The sequence below is a fragment of the Poecile atricapillus genome, chromosome 2 (assembly GCF_030490865.1).
Source record: "Poecile atricapillus isolate bPoeAtr1 chromosome 2, bPoeAtr1.hap1, whole genome shotgun sequence".
Classification (NCBI taxonomy): domain Eukaryota; kingdom Metazoa; phylum Chordata; class Aves; order Passeriformes; family Paridae; genus Poecile; species Poecile atricapillus.
The window spans coordinates 28,538,777-28,555,910 of record NC_081250.1 but is presented as its reverse complement, the minus strand read 5'-3'; the positions used below and the strand labels follow the sequence as shown (position 1 = coordinate 28,555,910).

Genomic DNA, 17,134 nt, shown 5'->3' with positions numbered 1-17,134 from the left:
TTGACCATCTTGCTGTTTTCCCTTAATGGGCAAGAATTTTGGGGTTTTTTAAATTATTAATATTATATGGAACTGATTTTGCTGTGATGAGAAAATGAATAAAGCAGAAAATATTAAGAAAGCATAAGAAAAATGAAGACTTTGGATAGTATCAGATTTTCTGCTGGAAGCAGAATAATCCAGATCATAAATCCTATTTGCTTTTAATATTTTTTTCCCTCACTGCAGTACTTCTTTCAGTTAATTACCTTCATTGAAAGCCAAAAAAAGTGAACAGAAGACTCCCAGTGAAAATTTAGAATAGCCTCATAGATATGATTGTTAGCATGAAATTTTACCTTCATTACAGGTTGAGGGGTTTAAAATGTACAGAGTAATGTGGTCTCTTTTCTTTGTTTTTTTTCAGTGTGATGATAGACTAACATTTTAGCTCAGTGCTTTGCTTTACTGAATAATGTACCTTTTGGAAACATTGATATTAACAACCAATTTATAAAACACACATACAGCTAGAAAATAAATGTTTCTCTTTCTTGTCCATTTGGTCTTGGCGACATGTATTTACACAGGAGAATATAAACATTTCATGCAAAACACTCTCGTTGATTTTGGATAATATTTCATTACCTTGCTTGGTTGCTTCTCAAAGCAGACTGCTTATTACTGTTTAGGTTTCTGTTTGCACCTGAAATTCTAGACAGAATTTTCCCTTACTCCTTGAAGTCAAGTAAACTAATATTTATTTAAATATTTTTTGAAATTTAATGCCAAAGTAGTTTAGTCAAGAAGAAGTGTGAAACAAAAAATATATAACTGAGTGCAAACAAGCATGACAAAGTTGGAAGGCTAGGTGGATAGTTAGGGTGTTTTTCTTCCTTTTTGCTTTGCATCTGTGTAGTAATTAAGACACTGATCCAATTAAAAAAAAATAACATCTCTTAACAGTAGTGCATGCACATAAAAGCTGAATTAGACACATTGTCTGGAAAGTATAGAAGAGAATCCAGTAAGGTCTGGAGCGCTGATCTTTACAGATTTAAAATCTGATCTTTATAGATTTTGCAGATTTTACATAACTGTTGAAAAAATAAAAAGCATCAATTTCTGCATGTAAATATCTCATTCTTTGTGTGTCAGGTAACCAAAATTAAGGTATCTCTTCCATTTTCTCATACAATGAAATTATTTCTTTAGTCTTCATGTATTAAAATAAATCATGGATATAATTATTATATTTCAGAATAATTTTCAGAATAATTTTAGTAGAATTGTGTGACAGCAGGGCCCAGCTGTGTCCAACTTAAAGCTGTAATTCTCCTTAGTAATAATCAATTTTTCCAGTTCTGCTCTCCACATCTTATCAGCTTGTCCTCTGATGGTTCTTGTTGGTCAAAACAACTGCTTCCAAAAGCTTTCGAGACAAAATGTGGATTTTTTTAACTTTTTCAGATCTAAGTGACCAGCTTATGGAAGTGGTTGGTCTGGAAGGAGCCATGGAGATGGGACAGATATACACAGGTCTGAAAAGTGCTGGAAGACGCCTTGCCCAGTGCTCATCTGTTGTCATCAGGTATCAGCAGCTTTAATTTACACTGCATTGTTGTTATTATTTCTTGTGAAAATATCTTTTTTTTAATATGAAATGAAGTTATTCCATCCATATTCTATGCCCATACATCTTCCATTCTTTAAATGTGTCAAAAATCTAAAAAGAGGGTGTTTACATTCAGTCTTCATATGTTGTATTCAAGTGCTGTTTTGTCCTATGAAGAAGTATTGTCAAGCATTTGCAGCAGAAGGAATAAGACATGAACATCTTGGGGTTTATTGTTGACATACACTCCATGCAATTTCAAGCCAAAAGTAATTTAGCATTACTTTGTCACATTTTAACCCATTTATAATGCATGCCACACCAGGGAATAGTAGCGTGTAATTAGTAATTGTAAAGTACTTTTTGATCTGTGGAAGTCAAAGTGCTCTGGTTTTAATTTATTTGTTATTTACTGAATTCTGACAAGCCACTATTATTAAATCTGTTGGTATGTGTGAGCCGATGATGGTGGAGTACTCTAATTTCATTGTGTTTTATCATTTCTAAGATAAGGATGTTCACAACAGGGTAAACTTGGATTAGAACACAAGGAAAAAGTAATTATTCTATGGATTAAGTAAGGACTGAAAAAGAATTGACTCTCTCTCTTTTTCAGTGAGGAATTCCTCAGGAAGAATTTTCCAAAATTTATTAAACCCATAAAACTCTGGAATTATAAGCCTAAAACAGAAAAGCAACAATAAAAAAATAAGTAGGAACCCTTCCCAAACTGTAAAGTCAGAGCTCATTAAACATCCTTCGCTTCCTCCATTTATGGCTGTAGGTGACAGTGGATAATTCCATGAAACATTAGTTTTTTTCAAAAAGTGTCCAAACCAGAATTTCCATTGACCAGCATGAGTCACTGATTTTTTCCATTATTATTAGATTTATCCACTTCACATTATTTCTCACGGTCTCATATGCAAACTATTACGATGCAGCAATACAGGGTTGGCAAAGATCAAAAATATGGTACATTTTTTTTTTCCTGTTCTCATTTTTCTATGTTTTTCTTAATGTGGCATCCAGAACTAGAGAGGGAATATTGTCTGTATCTTTCTGTAGACATCAGCGCCCCTTTGCTAACAATTTAAATACATAGCACAGTATGTTAAACATTCTGAATATAGTGCAGACTTCATTCTCTGTGAGTATTCTGTCTAACTCAGAGTAATAAGCAGTGATTCTCGTAAGTGGTGATGATAGCCATAAAATTTATTTCTTGTTTCCTTTATAGTAGTATAATATATACTATATACTAGTACAATCTAAATTATAAAAAAAATTGCACAAATTTGTTTGCCTTTTCTGTGAATAAGGTTTGTTCCTGAAGTTATTTTGTCATTCATTCATTATTTCACAAATTACATTCTCTGCTTCCATTGAAGGAGTAGTGTATTACTACTAGCAAGATACATGAATATTTGCCATGTTTTTGCTTTGTGTGTTGAAAATTAGACTAAGCCTTCTAAGTTGACTGTGTTACATTTGTAAGCATACTGAGTCATACTGGAAATGTCATAGGAGTTTAGGGATAAATCAGGGTTATATGTATGCCATCACATATATGCTTTTTTAATAAATATATTTATCAATTTTTCTAGTTTCTTTTCCTTATATTATGAAATTTGTACCTTTAGGACCAGCAAGTCTCTGCCTATGCAGATAGATGGAGAGCCTTGGATGCAAACTCCTTGCACGGTAACTACAACTGATTATTTTTCATTCTCTTCTTTTTCAATGATAGAAATATTTCTCTTTTGTTTAGAAGACAACCGTTTTCATCAGTATTAACTAAATTTACTTAAATAACATCTTCACAAACTGTTTTTATATACTTCAGTACCTCCGGTATTTTTAATTTATCATTCCACATTCAAAGACAGGTTAGAATGGAATAAAAAGACATCTATTTCAGAAGTTTGGAAAATACTTGAAGAGTGCAGTCTCAGTATTCCTTTACCCAATATGATTCTTTATTTATGATGATGTATCAGATTTAGTCTCTATTACTGAGGAAAATTTAGTCACTGTTTTGATGCTAAAATGTGTAAAGTAGCTAATATTAGCTTTAAAAATTTCGGAAGATTTTCTATTGTGTTTCTGAGAATCTATATCAACAAAGTTTTAATTAGAGCTGTAATTCTAACTGTACTGATGGAATTATATAATAGGACTAATATTTTTTTTTTAAGTCCTTACACTTTAAGGGGTAAATAAAGGAAATTAATTAGTTTCTCGTTTCTGTACCCACACATATGAAGTGAGGGCAGGGAAACATCTATCTGCATAGGTTAGGATAACCTAGAATAGGAGCTTTCTCAGGGAAGGTTCTTTGAGTGACTCTTTAGAGACAATGCAAATGTGTATCTGTAAGAATTCTCCATTTTCATCTCTCTCTAATAAATTAGAGAGGCTAACCAAGCATTCAGAGAGGAAGCTAAAGAACCCCAAGTTCTTTATTGTCCTGTGCAGCCTTAGTAATATGTTTTTATATACAGTTCTACTAATTTTGGTTCCCTAAAGAAGACGTGTGCTTTTAAGTAGATAAATTGTTGTAGCCTTGCAGCTTGTAAGTATGACAAAATAGTATCGTGACAATGAAGAAATCCCACTACAAATGGGAGTAATTTTCAAAAAAAAGTTGCTAGATTCCTTTCATGAGCTTTGTGTCTCTGGTAGAATTAAAAGTTACACAAAAAATTAAAACAGCAATGTTCAGTAAGGTGTTAATAGGTGTGCAACTGATAATATATGGGTTAGGATGACAGAAGAGGGTTGTGGTAATTCATGTTTACAAGATACACCATAGTGTACAGCTGAAGGGTGTGAAGGGTGCTGCATTCTTATTCTCCAGTGAAGTGCTCAGATTCTGCAGTGTGAGGAGAATCGTATGAGCACATACTGTGTGAAAGCAGAACAGTGGGGTTTTTATGAGATTTGTTGCAGAAAACCTTTTGGAGTTAAGAGATATTATTATCTTTACCTCTTCTACAACGATGGCTCAGTGCAGAGCACCAATACTGAACCCAGCAGTTACTGGTTCAGGAAAAAGACATGTAATTTTTCAGTTGCCAGATTACAGAAGAGAACTTATGGAAGGTTGCTGGCAATAACATGTGCTTTTTTTTAGTCCTCATGCCTACTCTGTGCAGAATCCCTGCTATCTGATTGATAATGCTAGCAGAAGCTGCCTGTGCAATTGAGAACAAACCTGGAAAAAGAGACAGTTCTTACATTTCAATTACTGCCCTGAGGAAACAGTAAATTACTCCTGATAATTACTGCTGTCCAGTTTTAAAAGGGAGAGAAATGGCATATACTTTTCTGAGGAACCTATTCTTTTTGCTATACCATTGTTAAGAGAATATATTTGGTGCTGTGTAAGAAAACTGTGCTGTTGAATGTACTTGTTTCCCCTGAGGAAAAAATACATGGACTATTTGCTATACTGATGCACTTCTATGAATTTAGATATATAATTATTCTGTTTGTTTGTTTTATTCATTTTTGAGGATTTTTTTTTCTGCTGAGGAACTTAAGTAATTATTGCAAAGACCTTGCCTCACTGTAAATGTACCATACTCTGTTTTCTATATTTTACAAAATAAAAAACACGTATGGTCCAACCTCTTTCCTCCCCACTAATTCTAACTACAGAAGAGTTTTTTTCTTTAAGTTCTCAGCAAAGTAGCTAGGAATTCTTCTAATAACTTCCTTAGATAATGACATAGGTGGATATTAGCTTTCTCTCAACCAAAGACCAAGATTTGATTTCTGATTTTGTGCTTCACAGCAGTCTTCATTTAGAAGCCAAAGCATACTTGATCATGTAAATACCGGGGTGATATCTGTGATGTGTATCCAAACCAGAGTCTACACAAAACTCCCAGAAAACCAAAATAATTCTTTAGGCTTAGTCAGCTATGTAATCAGTCATTTGAGCCAGCAAAGGCTCAAATTTCAGCAAACAAAGAGGCCAATATAAAAATCATGAGGTTTGTCTTTTTTAGAGAAAAAACTGCCACTTTCTCCCAAAATGAAAGGAAATGAATGACACATTTTTAAATTTAAAAAAAAAAAAATATTATGGCCAAATATCATCATGGCCAGTTAAAGAACTCCATAAGTTTAGTTCCCTAGGACACATGTGAAAATTTGGCTTTCCTTTTATTTTGCCTCCTAGGAGGTTTCTTTCTCTAGTCCTTACAAGAAATTAAGTCCTGTATATAAAGATTCTTCTGTTCCTGCATCGTGCAGAGATATGGGGAGACATCCCCAGGCTACCTCTTTTCTCATTAGGATGCTGAGGCAAGGCACTTATTAGTTTACTAGCTATGTTGTTTGAAGGAAAAAAGCTACAGCTGTGTTTGGATATACCATCTCACTAGTTTTAGGAGAGAGAGGTCTGCACCTTGTTAGGTTGCACACATCAGTGAGATACAGCAGCTGAGCCTCAGGTTTTTGATTCTTTGGTGTTCCAGCCAGAATGCTATTGTTAAAAAAAAACAAACCAAAAACCCACAACTGTCTTTCTCCCTTCAACTGTCTTTTATGAAGTTGAAATAACACACTTTATTTTTGGTATCTTAGGAACTTCAGTGTCATCTAAGTTCAGTAGTTTTAAGAACTGACCTATAAATACTACAAAGACTAAGTGAGAAAGAAATACATAGAATCGGCAGGTATTGAATCAACTCTTGCCCAGGCTGCAAGTACTTCAGCTCAAAAATACTTTTCTGCATTGCTTCAGGTTTTGATACAAATGAGAATATTTTCCAAATGATTTTTCAAGAAATTAAGTTCAGCCTGATGAAAATTCTCCTGCTTTTCTGTTATGCCTATTCAGGAAAACAAGTTCAGCCTCAAATCCCTGTTATGTAGCCTGCACATCCCTGTTATGATGCAGCCTGCACATTCAGGCTTGGAAATTTACTTCCTGTTGAAGGAATCAAGATGTTTCTCTTTGCTGCTTCTCCTTTCTGACTGGAAAAAAAGTTTCACACAAATAGCATGAGTTGCTGACCCTGTCCTTTCTTATGCATATGGAGGCCATGCTCCTCCAAAATGATACTGTCAGCTCTGAGAAAGTATTGTGGAATGTGGTAGATAATGCAGTGATTCTCCAGAAGCTGTGATCTGTGATTTTTCTTTCCCGTGATCAATTTTAGCAGTAAACAAATAGTTGTGTGTTTCTTTTAAAATCTTTTGTGATACGTTGCTTATGCACCTATCACCCCCAGATGAGAGCAGGTATGCACTCCTATAGGTTCTGTGCATAGTGAAAAATGTGTGTGGCTTGGTCTAAAACTCTGTCATCCAGAATTACACAGTGTGTTGAACACCTGCAGAATGCAGCATCTAACGAAGTCACCCTGCTCTGGTATAATAAGATGAAGCATCTGAGGATCAAATTGTATTGTTTTCACTGTTTTTTTTTTATAGAAGACTCTTTGGGAGAAGGAAAGATGATAATGTTAATATTATGTTAAACATCTTGTCTGATTAGCTGAAGAGGAAATTCTATCAGAGCTCTCCCAGACAAATATAGCAACATGAAAGATATCTATGGTTTCACCTGATCTCCAAACAGGTCATTAATAGTAATGAAACTTCAAAGACTCTCAAGTTAATTCAATAAACTTCTAGCTTCAGCCATCAGGGTTTTTTTTAAGAAAAGTAATCTTTCAATTTAGCTACATAAATTATTAGCAATGTTTTGAAAAAATCTATAACAATGTTCCATCTTAATTAGAAATAACTGCAATTTCAGTTCTTTCATCTATTCCTGACTTGCTTGGCATGATATCTGAAAGAGTGTCAAGCTTCTAGAAACACTAGATTAAAAGTAGAAGACAGAAATGTCTATAGAAGACGCAAGAATATTGCTTAAATAAAGAAACAAAAATAAAAACCCATAGTCAGAGCTCACCTAATGGATTGCCAGAAACATAGTTTCACAGATATGAGACACAGTCTTTTTAGAATTGTTTACTGATTGTTTACTATTACTTGGAGTAAGTAATGGAATAATGTTACTCAAAATTAGTGTTTCAAAATATTATAATTTGAGTGCACCTTAAAAATATGTTTTGAATGAGTGGTTTCTCTCTATTTTTTTCTTTAATCCCTAGAGATGTGATGAGCCAGGGCACAGAGATCCTACTGCCCTGTAGTTAAGTCCGGAGAGAAACAAGAACTTAAACCAAACCAAGCTTTTATTAATAATCACTGTGTGCCAGATCTAGGTGATAAAACTAAAAGAGTTACAGATTTGCTTTTATACAGATCCATTGTCTTCAGTACTTCCCACATCATATGAAGCAGTTGCAGCTGTATTCTGGACTCTGGAAAGTATCTTCTTTCCATGCCTCTGGCTGTAGGAGTATTTTCTTATCAGTTGTTTATAATGAGAGAATTTAAACTACTGCATCTGCCACTTTAGAGCAAGTAGGAACTGGGTGCTAGATATGGTGGCTAATTTCAATAGAATGCTAGCCAATTACTGCATAGTTAACCCAAAACTGAAATCATTCACTAGATAAGATTTTTGATGTTACATGAAAATTCTGCACTTTCTTCCCTTTTGAGCAGCAGAGTGCATGCATTTCTGTTCCAAGGCCAGATTGATTTATTGAATTTTTAACATCTTATTTTGCAGCTGGGCATTATTTTTTGTGGTCACGGGTACACTGCACTTTAATGATTTATGTTTATGTATGCATATTTTTTTCTTAATTTCATAACAGTAGTTTTTGTAATTGACAAAGCAATTTACTGCATGTGTGCTTTCTGCACCCCAGACAAATACTCTAACATGTAGTGCACTTTTCTTTCCAGTTCAGATTGTTAAGAAAAGAATTAGTTGTGACTAATTGCCAATTAATTTGCAGTGGTTTTAGGGAGGAGGGGGAAAAACAATTGCACCTACTAATTAAAATCTAAAATATTCCAAAGTGTCATCTTTAGGTATCTGTGGAATACATAATTTCCATTTTAGTTCTGCACTGGATCTGTAACAACCCTGAGCTGACAGCTCTATTAATTTAAAACCTCAGTGATACCTATTAGTACAAAACATGAAAAAAATGCCATTAATCATTTATTTTAATTTTGCAGCTCTGTCATTTTCTCAGTATGTTTAAAAATTATGATGACACCGTAACGTTTTCCAATCTACCTGTGTGAAGGGGAAACGGATCACACTACTTAGGAGAGAGACTAGAGTATATTATTAGAGCTTAATTAATGCCAAACTGATTAGATTTGATTGCGCTTTGCACAATAATATTGTTTAGAACTTTATTTTAGATGTGCCGCATAATGCTTTTAAAACAGCTAGTCTAGATCTAAGAGATTTTGCCCAAAATGCCACATGATGCAAGTCACAGGTTAATTTTGCTTAGCAGTGCCTACATTCTATCACTCTGATTCATGATACCCCATACACTCTTGATCACCTAAGGAAGATAGAAGTATTTGGCACTCCTGTGATACAGAGGTGTTGCATTCCTCTATTTCCTGTAAGAAGAGCAGCATTTGGGCATCTAGACTGTGAGAAAACCCTCATACCCTCAAAACAACCAGCATCTAAACCCTGCTGAGAACATGTGAAGAAGTGACCATAAACTAAAACGTCCAGCTGGATAAGTCTAATGTTTTTTTCTGGCAGCTTTTTCCCCTCTGTCTTTAAAATACAGTGATATGTTCTTTAACCTTAACTGAAACATAAGCAGAGCTGATTAGCTCGGTTTCCAGTTTTCTACTGTCAGTTAGGACATACTTTAGAACCTGTATTTATAGCAGCATGTCTTCTGAAATAGAAAATAGTAAATGTTTAGGCATTCTGTGAAGTCAGGATCAGGGAGGTGACCAGCACATACTGCAGAATAAGGAACATGAAAGCAAAACTGACTGACCTAAAAGATACTGTTATCATGCTAAAATTAATGATGCTCACTGCATTTCATTTAGTAGATACATTGTATTAATGTGGCTTCGGGGCATTTTGAAACTCTGACGTGCTTCTAAAACGAATAAATGCCTGGTTTATGCATTTTTATGTAGTTTTAGATCAAAAATTCAGGGTTCTTCTTTATAAAAAAATTTCTGTTGACATACAGTGAGATATAATCATCTCTTCCTTCAAGAATTAGTCTCTTTCGATTTGACCTAGTATTCCTTGCCACAAATACAGTCACTGGACATGCTTTCTAATACTAGAAAGGTGATTTCAAAATTGCAAATACAGTGTTTTTCTGCTAGATAAATATTTACTGGATATAAAAACTCCCATGGGATGAAATCTTGGCTTCTATTAGTGAATAAGTGTCATTGGCTTCAACGCCTTAAGTTTAGCCTAGAATGTTGGGGATCAGGCTTACAACAAAATCCCTGGTATCTTAGTAGTTCAGGTGGCTATGTACTTACCCCCAAAGTGGAATTCTGTTGTTTCCTGATTTTATCTATTTTTAAATATAAATTTATGCCAAGTATGTAAAATAATTTATTTTTTTGTATTGTTTTTTAGTTAGTTGAGGTTTGGTTTTTTGTTTGTTTTGATTTTTTTTTTTTTGTTTTGGCTTGGTTTTTTTCCTTGATATTGGCTTAGAGGAGGGGGATTGTTGTTTCGGGGATTTTTTATTTTTTTATTTGGTTGGTTGAGATTTTTTGGGGTGGTTTTTTTTGGTTTTTTGTTTCTTTTGTTTTTCTTCCAGCAGCAATATAGGCACTAAATTTATGTGTAAAATGTTTTCTGTATTACCCTCAAGTTATTACATAGTTTCAATAAACTAAGTGATCTCAAAAATTGTTTTCCAGAACTATATAGTAATTTCTGTGAGTGTCTATCATAAATTCCTAAAAATACATTAGGTTAGGATTTTACTTTTTGGATTTTTGTCTGTGCAATCTCTTTTTCTCATGTGCATGTGTGTATGTGATTCACAGGTAAATCTAGGAAGCATTAAAAATTTTAAAGAAGGGTCTTATTTAAAACTTTTATAATTGTGTTTCTACTAAAAAAGACATGAAGATGATTGCTGAATGGAAGAGAAACTGAATGGTAAATGTCTGTCTTTAGACACTCCCTGTGCACACACACGAAATCTCTATAGACCTGTAATAGGAATTTTTAACTTAACAACGTCCCAGTTGCTCCTCTCATTCTCTCTCTTGCTGTCTCTCTTTTTGTCCTCCCATAGAGCACTTTCAATGTTCAGCCCTACTCTGACCTACAACACTATTTCTTTGTCTGAGATCCTCAGTGTTTATTCCCATCTCGAAGTGTGCACTGTTGCTTGTCACCCAAACTCCCAGCTCCAACTCTGGCAGTACTGCCAGTAGGAGCAGAAGCAGAAGTGAGTGACCAGGGCAGAAATGAGCTGCCTGAGTCTTGAGAAAGATAAAATCAGCCTTCTTCAGCCAAAATACTGCAATGGTTCAGAAACATCTCTTTTCATCAGCCAAAAATAAGATTTTTCAATTGATTTAATTTTTTTTTTTTAGGTTAGGAAAGTAAGGAATTGATGGGTTATCATTGTTAACCAATGCAATGTTAACAGACACTGCAATGACTAAGTAAAAAATATACTTTAAATTTACACTTTATTGTAGCATTTTCAGAATGTAAAATATATTTTCCACCATTGAAATTGTGCCTATTTATAACAGTTGAAAATATGTCTTGGAGAAAGGCATATGGGACTCATCCCCATGCATGGTAGTGGTTAATCATGTTCAGGCATCTTAGCTGATCTCAGCTGATGGGAGGCAACATACTGAAGAAGTCGTGGTCTCTGAAACAGATGGCTCAAGCCAAGAAAGAACATTTCAAATGATAAACATTTACTCAGAATGTAATTGCATTCATCCTGAGCAGCACTGAACAGCCCCAACCCGACACGCAATCTGTACAGGGTCTCAGGATTACCTCACCTCTTCATACTAAAGCCATCTTTTGAGCTTTGCTCTTTTATTCACTTTAAGATAGAATTACTATATTTTACCTCAGAAAGGAAACTTAAAGGCATTCCTACTGCCACATCATGGCCAAATCTTGCAATAATCCAAACCCTTTATGACTTGAAAAATTCACTCACACTAGCTGAAGGTTACTTCATGTCATCATCCTCCTAATCAGGTTGATATCATCACTGCTCCTGATCCCCAAAAAATATGTCTTATGAAGCATGTGAAAGTTACAAAAATAGACAATTTTCCAGGACCGGATCATCAGCTGGTACTGACATCAATGGAATAATGCCAGTTTACCACAACTACAGATTTGGCTTCCAAAGTGATGCCTGAAGCTGAATTTATTGTGAGAAAATATATTGGTGCCAGTCTTTGAAAGCCAGTTATTATCCATGTGAAAGTAATCTTCATTGCCAAGAGCCCCCCCCCATACGCTATATTCAATAGTAACGAAGCGTGTTGACAAAAAGAGGTCCCACATGAAATTTGAAGTTAATGAACTGAGGTGGCATGAAAATGCGCATTTAGAGAATAAAGTAAAGACTCTAATAGAGTTAAACCAAGACACACACTCTGTGGAGATTTTATGTTTCTGTCTTCTTACATTGTAAAGTAAATTTTCACCCCAAGAAATGTCCTGATCTATATTTTAATGAGCCTCTCCATGTGACATACATTTTTTGTTTCATTTACTATTAGTGAATGACAAGTGAAGGATATTCATTTTAACTTGAAAATGTCAGGTATGCACTTTAAGAGATATATTTTTCCAGTTTTAATGAGGTGGTGTTTCTTTTTGAAAGAAATACCCATCTCTGATGTGGGTACTATGCAGGTGACAACTGATATTTAATAAGTGATGGTTCTTGTATTAGTCGTAGTTCACTAAAGAAAATGTCTCGGATTGCTTTTGAAAAACTCCTAACGTCACTAGCCCAAAGGCAAGATGTGACCTTTTTATTACATAATGAGAATCATTTATTATCTTACAATGTATCTTAAAGTCACAGACAAAATGCCACTTTGATAATTGCTTTCAATTAGCTTTGAGCATAGCATACATTCATAAAATGTCTTCTCTAATTTAGACTTGAATTAGAGAAAATTGCAGACATAATCTACTTTAAGGTTGTCTCATTTAAGGTGATTCGTAGTTCTATATCAAAGAAATCAAAACGGGTGGCTTTAGAGCAGTATTACAAAGTGTTTTAAATAGTCTTTTCAATATTTGAGTCTATTCTATTAACGATTAATTAACAAATTAGAATGCTAGTTCATCTTTTTGGACCATTTCTTGTGTATTAACTTTACACTTTTGTTCAACGTGGCTATTTTGAAATTAAGTGCTGTCCTATGGTAAAAGAGTACATCTTGATTAGATGTATAAATAAAGCATGTAAAGACATAGCTTATATCTTAATAATAGGCAACAGCTTGGTCTGTCAGCATGTATGTTCTTTTCAACTTTTAAATTCTTCCTCAACAGCAAGCAATAAATCCCACACTCAAAAAGGAAGATTGAATATTGGCATGTGTTTTATTGCATGTGATTTTTTAATTTTTTTGTGTTTAATTTATATTATTTGTGGAAAAACAATTACACATAGATTGGTCGACTGGATATGGAACATTCATAAAAAAACACAGGTATTTTCCTTTCAGCTTAGATTAAATGATGCAGGTCTGGAAGTCATATATAAAGATAAATCAGGCATCTCAGATAGTTGGAATTGAACTAGCTCAAGGGATAACTCTGTTTTTCTTCTTTCTTCCCCAGATAAAAATCACTCACAAGAACCAAGCTCCCATGCTGATGGGACCACCTCCAAAAACCGGTCTTTTCTCTTCTATCATCAAAAGAACAAGAAACCACAGCAAGGAATAAGCCTATGTAGTTTAGTTAAAAAAAAAAAAAAAAAAAAAAACAAAACAGAAAAAAAACAAAACCAACCACAATTAGCTTTGTTGGGCTTTGGAATATTTATGCTGGAAATCTTTCAAGAATTTTAGAATATCTTCTATTTGCAAAATCTTGGATTTTGGTTTAACCGTTCTGTAGCTGAGCTGATGTAAAACTATGCTACTAGAAAAAAATGTTGTCACAGTTTTGTAGGCATTTTGCATGGTGAAAGCAGATGTTTACATACAGTGAAACAGCATATTTTTTGTTGCATGCGTTACCATTTACTAATCTATGGTCTAATTCTGCCATGGAATATGGGAAAAGAATGTCATGGGTAATTTGATTTTCTCTCTTTTCCGTTTCAGCTTTTTCTACTACAATTAACATACGTCATAAGTTCAATACTGTCTCCTCAATCAAATATTTTTGATTGAATAGTCAATCTGACCTGTTTCAGAGTAAAATCATTGCAGGTCTCATTAACCTGTATTTTTAGTTTATCATTTCTTTCTACCCTGAGAATATTTTTATTCAACTAAGTATTAAAATCTAGTAACTTATTCTGATAACTCCTATGTACATGAGTAACTGTACCTGCTGAAAACATCTAACAATATGCACAGTATTCAAATGATCATGGTTGTTCTTGTGTAGGTTTTTTTTAAGATTACAAGTTGATGAAAGTTGGAGCAAAAATGGAGACTAAGAAGATCACGCTGAGTGAAGATAATAATACTTGCAAACTAGCCATCAGTGTTTGTTGAAACCCTAGAATTATTTTCATGAGCAATACATCTCTGTAACATGGTAAACTTTAAATCATTCTGCACATTGACCAATAGCATAGTGCATATGCACACAAATAACCAAAGCTCATGCCTAATTAAAGTGCATTTCCCACCAAAGATTTAGTGAAGGATGCTTCAGAGAAATGGGTTAATGCATAATTAATCAAACTCACTGGAGTAGACTCACTTCTGAAAATTTACAGTTCTTTTGATTGCATTGTCAATGTCCAGACAAATGGGGTTAGGGAAAAACATTAAATTAATTTCAAGTAAATACTCACTTTTTATTTGTTCAGTGAGTTGATTGACATAGTAACATATGCTAATTATTGAAACATAGATATGAACTCTAAGTATTGGAAACTTAAACTTATTTTTTTGTCATAATAATTTATAAATTTATGGCATCCATAATTACTCATCCCCTAAGTTAATCTCTGAAGGAAATGATGAACTGTTGTCTATTACCCTTTTGTAATCTACTATCTGGAATCCAAAATTTCTTGTCATAAATTTTGGTGAGGCAGTTGCTCAGGTTTTAACTTTCTTAGCTCTCTGAGAGACTTCCTAACAGCTTAGAAAACACAATACAGGGATTTGTCTGAGGTTTGCACAGCACTGTCTAATGTTGAAGGGAAGTCCAAGAATGGCAAGTTTTTTAGTCTTGCATATTAACAATCTCAAAATTTTGTGCAGTCTTAACATTGTTCTTTGTTCAGAGTGAGCTGCTTCTCAGCTCTGCATGTCTTAAGTTCTCAGCGATTTCATAAAAAAAAAGGAAAAAGTAAAACTTTGCTTGAAATGCATGATTTCCCATTTTTATCCAGACTTCAAAATGTTAATTATTTATTAAATCTATTTTTCTATTGATTCATTCATCCATTTTAAAAATAATACTTCATCATGCTGTAGTGCACGGTACTGTGCATGTATTTAAATAAAGTTAATATCATTTATTTGTTCCTCAGTATAAGAATTCAACAGAGTCCTAATTTATATAATAGACACTAAAATAAAAGTCAGTATATAGTTGGTAAGGATTATGTCTTTGAAATATACAGTCTATGTTCTGTAAACATTAGGAGGTAAATGCCAATTAATGTTTTGTTCAGCATTAGGTAGAAAAATATGAAGGTGATTATTCGCTAAAATTAAGATCTTGTAATTCACCATTCTTGGGTCCAGTGGTGTTGACATTTACAGTTACCATAGGAGTAAACTAGTATTTTTCCTGTGCATTGCAAACACACACACACACAGAAGCATTTGATGCACTGAACTACAAACATGTGTAAGTACAGAGCAAAGGTTATTTGCAAAAAGAAGGAATTTGCTGATACAATATTACGTAAAGTGTATATTGGTTTTATGAAATTATGGTTACAGGTGATAAATATTTTCACATAACTTGACATAGGATTTTCTACCAATGCTCTTTTTGTGGCAAAAATGTGTTTAAGAACAATATATAATGTGTTCTCTATGATTATCTCATGAACATTGTAACTCTGAAAACAAATAAAATTATACATAAGCTATTACTTAATAATGTATGCAATTTTAAATGTGTCAGTCTGTGATGGCAAGTTGGTCACAACACACTTTTTTATGTAAAGAGAGATAGATGAGTCAATGCCTTTAGAATTACATACGGTTCTGAATAGACATAAAAAGTAAATCAGATCAGTTGGTTGGCATATATAAATTCTCACTGTAACAAAATACAGCAGAGCAGCCATTATACTGAGTTAACAGTTCTCATAGCAGAGATTGCCTTTCTATTAATCTTGGTTTAGGTTTTTTTAGCATGGCCTCTAATAATTTAAAACTATTCTCAGGTTGAAAGTATTGATGGTGAAGGGAAATCTTAGAGTACATAGAACATAGTATGAAAAGCAAATGGTTAATTTAATGAGAGAGAATTTAAAAAGGGAAGATTCTTCACTTCAGTATGCACAGGACTAATATGAAATGATTCTTTGGTGTAAGAAGTGAAACAAATATATGCATATATCTACACGCAGCTGAAATAGATGCACTGTTCTTAGGTTGACTGAAGAAGGCATCTATGTCTTCACAATGAAGCATTCCTAAAGGCTTCAGTAATGACATTTGCAATGTAAATGACAATTAAAATATATAGGTATTAAATGTGACACTAGATTTGCAAATCTTTGATCATTGACTGTCAACTGGGCAATGTGCTGATAAAAGAACATGGAAAACACTCCATCTTCTGATAGTGGTCAGAGTCTTTCACCTGAGTCCCTGTTAAAAAGAAGTGGAAGAAGTATTTATTGCAGACACAAATAGAAAATTACTGTTTCCAGTACTTGTAAGATATTTGTATGCAAATCATCACAATAGTTTAAAGCTAGGTGTAAGACCTTATGATTAAGGCTTGTTGGTATCCCTACATGTATGTTGATGCCAGACCATCTAGCCTGCTGGTACACTCAGGACTCTGATAAGACAGGAAATACTTAGTTTCTGAAACAGGACTAGGCTTTCTACTACATTTGCTCACTCTTATCTTAATCTTCTCTAGGATTGTATGTACATCACAACAATGACTAGCTAATATCCAAAATTATTTAAGGCAAAGTTACAGATTTCAACAAGTTTCAGAATATCAGTGTAAGAAGAAATCCAGTCAGCTGTGGTAAGAAAGGCAGAAAATTTCATTTTTTATTTTTATAAGTCTTTAGGTTACTACTTGTTTTCCAAGATTAAAGTATTTTAGTGATTATTAGTGATTTAAGGTACTAGTGGTACTCTACAAGTTACTGCCTTCAACCCCAACTGGCTTCTGGGGCTTGTAACTTTGAGGCAGGCCATAGCAAGACCAAGACTTTCTGGGAAGCAGACACT

General features: G+C 33.9%; 1 protein-coding gene across 1 annotated transcript in view; it reads left to right on the top strand.

Annotated features, from left to right (window-relative positions):
• The window catches only part of DGKB (diacylglycerol kinase beta), a 331,799-nt gene extending 316,007 nt beyond the window's left edge, over positions 1–15,792 (top strand). The window contains exons 24-26 of the mRNA XM_058833546.1: positions 1,450–1,570; positions 3,238–3,298; positions 13,350–15,792. Coding sequence (XP_058689529.1) covers positions 1,450–1,570; positions 3,238–3,298; positions 13,350–13,457 — 290 coding nt within the window. The 3' untranslated portion in view covers positions 13,458–15,792. The remainder of the gene's footprint in view (positions 1–1,449; positions 1,571–3,237; positions 3,299–13,349) is intronic.
• Positions 15,793–17,134: the final 1,342 nt, after the last annotated feature.